Below are 5,075 nucleotides of genomic sequence, written 5' to 3' on the forward strand. Positions count from 1 at the left end.
TCTTGAGCTGGGGGCACTGGAGGTGCAAGAGCTGCAGTGAGGGCTCTCTGGCAATCTTACCATGGCCTAAATTTCCTCACATCTTTTAACTGTAGCTGAAGTAGTCACAAGAGTGGTGGCTCACAGCAGAATTGTTAAATCTAGCCTCCATGTCTGTAATGTGACCTCTTGCCTTCCTCTGATCCCAATTGCAAGTGCTCGCTTTGGCTGTGTGCATCCACTTGTGTGTCTGGTTAGTGGATTCCCTCTGTCAAAGACATTAGCACCCTTGACAGTGAGCTGTAATTCAAGTAGTTTGTTAGTCTGCAGTGTTGATGCCTTCATTTGTCCCCCGTCCTAACTAAATGCATCTGGATAGCTGCAGAGGGGGCTCTCACCATCTCTCCGTGCCTCGAATCAAAAGGGCATGGATGTCCATGACATTGGTGCCTGTCAAGCCTGTCACCAGGAGGTGATGCCCACCTTGGAACTGGCTGAAGAACGTATAGGAGTCGTTGTTGCTGAGAAAGGTCTCCACGTCGAGGCCCTCCCGCAGCGCCTCTGCCACCAGCTTGGGGCTGCAGAAGGCTCCCGCTGCCTCCGTCGGCCCATCCTGCCCATCCGTCCCCGCGCTGAGGAAGATGAGCTCACACCTCCCCGAGGGGCTGCTGGCCCCCGCAGCCCACGCCCTGTGCAGCCCCAGCCCCACGCGCAGGGCCAGCTCCTGGTTCCTCCCTCCCTTGCCGGCTCCTCGAAGCCGAACCGTGGTTTCTCCGCCGGCCAGGATGCAGACTGGTTTTTCAGGCTCTAACCCTCGCAGAGCCTCCAGGAACTCGGCGAGGTTCAAGCCCGGGACCTGCAGCTCTGCTGCCAGCTGCAGGAGGCCAGCCCTCACCTGCTTGCTCAGGAGCCCGTCTCGGGGGGCGGCGAGGCCCAGGCAGACCAGCTGGGCCAGCTGGCAGTACAGTGTGGCGACGCGCCCGACTTCCCCGCAGACTGAAGTGCTCAGAATCAGAGCTGCGTAGCCCAGGCCCTCAGCCTGGCGTTTGGCCTCGTCTAAAGCCTGCGTGTTTGAACCGATGATGACGTTGCAGACGTGGGAGTAGTCTTCTGGAGCAGTGGGCTTGGTGGGAGAGCTGGACAGGACCATTTCCACTGACTTGGGCAGGTTGTGCAGCAGGTTGTATTTGGTGAGTATCTGAAGGCAGTCTTGAAGGCTGTGGGAGCTGGCAGCGGTGGGGCCACTCGCTATGATGTCCAAGGGGTCACCAATCACATCAGAAAGGATGAGGCTCACCACCTGCCAAGAAAACCATCTGCAGATTATTCTGGGAGCCACACAGCTGGCCATGCAAGAGTCCTGGCATAATCGCCGCTCTGAGTTACGCTTGTGCCACCACCATGTCAAAGCAGGTGAAAACAGGGGCAGACCTTGGCCCATCTTTGTTGCATGATCACCTGAGAGTTATCCTGCGGTTTTCAAACCCACAGATCTAAAACGTCCTTTGATGCTGGAGCATCACATTGGAAGGTGTAACTTGTGACACTGCAATTGTTGCTAGGCAGATAACCTAGTGTGGGTTTGGCAATGGCACACGCTGAGAACAGCCCCCACGTGAACCAAGGGCTGGACCCAGCCTTGAAAGTGCTGTGGTGGAGCACTAGCGCATTGGAGGTGAGTGCTGAGGTCTGCTGAGAGTGGTCTGATGGGATGCTGACATTTGCAGAGTCTGAATTCCCCCTCTTACACCTCTGTTGTCCTTAGAGTTGAGGTCCTCAATGAAATCTGACCCATGGAATCCCAAAACAGTGTGCAAAGGTTGCTCACTCAGTGATGAAGAAAAACCCTGCAAGCACACTCAGGCCAGTTGATTAAAACTCTATTTTGAGGGTGGCTGGGTGATCTCTGGGCTAGCAGCAAGGGCTTTCCCCTGGTTACCTGTGCAGGATATGCGAGCCGGGCCAGCCCTCCACCTTTCAGCAAGGACAGAGTCTTCCGGACAACATTCAGCTCCTGTATGGCAGCTCCTCGGGAAGCCAGCGCCTTTGTGAGCTTCTCCTTCTCTGCGAGGAGGATGGGTGGGATGGGAGCAGGCAGGAGGGCTGATCCACCCCCTAGGATGCAGAAGAAATGGCAAGGAGAGCAGGATGAGGGGGGGCAGGAGGAAAGAAAGGCTGTTCAATGCTTAAGCCTTTCCTCTTCCCTCACCAGCGTGCAGCAGGAAGGTAGAGGTGGTTGGGGAACTCTGATAACATCTCTAGACAACCTGGTCTGCTTCACCACTGGGTTTTAATCGCTGCTGCTCTACACGGTCTGCAGCCAGCTACACCTCACTGGGTCAGTGTAAGCCTCACCAGCTCAGGGTACCGTGTACCTATGGTGTTGGAGGGATGACAGAAGGGCCAGCAATTACTGTCCCAGCTACATCAGGCTACTAGTGTGTTGTCACACTGATTTTTCAAGGTCTGTGTGGATGGGTGAGCAGGGAGCATGGGCTCTGTGACTCGTGCCACACCAAGCAGATGGAGACACTGCCTGCTTTGCTGGCTCCACTTATTCAGGACAGTGTGTAAAAACACCAGCTATGGCTGCAGCAAGATTGGAAACTGCTGTACTGCACCCATCTAGGCCTGGGAGGAAAGGTATGGGAGAGAGTCACAAAAGGCCAAAGTATGCCTCAGCAATGGGAATCCTGGCTGATCCAAGCAGGCATGGGAAATGTGGAAAAGAAGGCAAGAAAAAATGGTTATAATGGAAAAGTGGAATGAATAGAAAATACAGAGTTGGAAAGGAGCAAGATCTGAGCAGAGAGTGAATGTGCATGGAAGTACAGCTGAAAGCTACTGTCAAAAGGCAGAGTCTGCTCAGAGGTTTGAGACAAATCAGCATCAATAAAACATGATGAGCAAGAAAAACAAATGCAAATGCCTGTGTTTCAGTCAATAGCCAAGGATCTAGCTGAGAGGCAGGAGCAGTTGGGGACCGGTGGCTGTGTGGGAGTACACATGCATAGGGAGCTGCATCCCCAGGGAGATCCTGTACAGGCTCCCTGAGGGGCTGCCAGAGATCCTGGTAGCTGAAGGACAGGAGGAAGCCCAGGGGAATCCCCAGCATGCACAGCTAGATGCCAGCCCAGCCCTTGGGCGTTAGCTAACGGCACTATTTTTTCTGCAGCATCCACAGAGGAACCAGAGGAAAAATCACAGAGCAGGGAAGACTGAAGGGCTGCCACAGAGCTGCTCCAAGCCCCTGCGTGCTTTTGCCCTGCAACACCTGCTCACTGCACTAAGCTCCAGCTGGGGTGGCATCATTGCATCCCTCTGATGCATAACATCCGCCTTCCTTCCACAGCCCTGGGCTAAGGGGTGGCTGGGGGCCCAGCAGCCAGGCCCGGGGGTGTTCACGGCTGACCCTGCAAGGTGTGCAGCTCACTGGGTGGGAGGGAACCTGGGGACATCGCTTCCACTGCCTAGGAAGCAGCAAAGGCCTGGGAAGGCTTGGTCTCCAATCTCAGCTTACAGAATCACAAACCTGTAGGAATTTGGAGCGTGCAAGTCCACCAAGTGCTTGCGTCTCCAAGTGCGCGTCCCCAAATAAAAGGAGGGGGCAGGAGGAAAGCGTCTCCTTGCCAAAGGGCAAGTGTCACTGGCAGGCTGTGCCCAGAGGTGCCACCTCACAGCGCTGGCACAACTGCAGGAACCAGCCTGCACAGCTCGGCCTCTTCCCAGTGCTGTGAGGCAGCAGATATCCCCGTGTGCTCCCCTGCTGCACCCCTGGAGAAAGGCAGGCAGGGGAAGGGAGAGGAAAAATCTTAGAGGTGCAAGTGCCAGTTCTGAAAGTGCTGGCAGAGCACTCCCTGCTGCATGGCCATATGTGGACAGGCAGCTGGAGGGCCCTCAGCAGAGCCCATTCCCTGGGATCCCCATGCTACCTGAGATGAGCACAAGGAGCAGGTCATCTGCAGTCAGGCTCTCGGCCAGCTCCTTGATGGCAACTGCTCCCTTCAGAGCCTCTGCATCTGGGAGGTTGTTCCTGGCACCTTCAATGACCTGGATTTTGCTGTGTGGCTTCAGGAGCATCTCCCTGGTAAGGTAAGAGAGGCAATCACATCACCAACATGTGCACTTAAACAGGCAGGCTGCCACTCAGCAGGCAAATGGGCCTGGTGCACAGCGAGCGACCAGGACAGGAAGGTGGCCTTTGCTGAGTGTCTCTTCCCCAGGGCAATGTGTCCAGTGCAAGAGATGGACTGTGTCACTGATGTCACTGCTGTGTGATGGTAGTTGAAGACCAGGGTGGTGTGAGAGCAGCTGGAAAGGAGCGAAGGGGTTCACAGCAATATCCTTGGAGATATTTAAAAGACGTGTAGGTGTGGTGCCTGGGGACACGGTTTAGTGATGAGCTGGTAGTGCTGGGTTAACAGTCAGACTTGATAATCTTAAAGTTTTCTTCCAACCGAAACAATTCCACGATCCCACAGAAGATAAATCTGGCAGCCTACGCCCCCCAGACTGCCCAGGCACAACCCCACTTACTGCATTCCCGCTCGCTGCAGGCTCCCCTGGATGCCTAGCGGCACGTTGATGATCCCCCGAGTGAGGTGGTCTCCCAGGATCTCTTCTGCTGCTGCAGCCATCCCCAGCACAGCTTTTCCAAAACCCACCAGGTACAGGTCCTTCTTCACTGGAAAGGCCCGGCCCTTCACCAGCAGCTGCGGGCACCCGTCTTCCTGGAGCTTCACGGCCCTCTGCAGCATGGGCGCCGGGCGGACGGTGCCCACGGCGCTGCGGAAGAGGGCCAGGGCGTGCTCCTGGAGGGGCATGCTGCCCGCGGGGGGCTCGCGTGGCACAGGCAAGGCTTCGAGAGCCGAGGCAGCTGGCAGCCTCCAGCCGGCAAGGGAAAACCAGAGCGTTCACCAGCAGAAGAGATGGGCCTGTCACAGACAAAACATGGACCGTGGAGCTCTAGCTCCCATTTCCTCTAGATTAAGGTGCCCTACCAACAGCATTCTCAAACCTCTCCCAGGCAGAAGGGAGGGAAGGACAATGTCACACCCAAACTACCTATCAGCTCCCGGATCCCCTCCACACCCCCT

At 56.0% G+C, this 5,075-nt stretch overlaps 1 protein-coding gene across 1 annotated transcript; it reads right to left on the reverse strand.

Moving 5' to 3' along the window:
* Positions 1-377: 377 nt before the first annotated feature.
* On the reverse strand, positions 378-4,802 carry GLYCTK (glycerate kinase; the record flags this gene model as incomplete). Its single annotated transcript, XM_008944557.1, has 4 exons — positions 4,516-4,802; positions 3,912-4,063; positions 1,919-2,094; positions 378-1,279 (listed from the first exon to the last, which is right to left on the reverse strand). Coding segments are annotated over exons 1-4 (1,517 nt in total), but the record flags the coding sequence as incomplete, so codon positions are not given.
* Positions 4,803-5,075: the final 273 nt, after the last annotated feature.

Source organism: Merops nubicus, unplaced genomic scaffold, assembly GCF_000691845.1.
Source record: "Merops nubicus isolate BGI_N331 unplaced genomic scaffold, ASM69184v1 scaffold41467, whole genome shotgun sequence".
Lineage (NCBI taxonomy): Eukaryota > Metazoa > Chordata > Aves > Coraciiformes > Meropidae > Merops > Merops nubicus.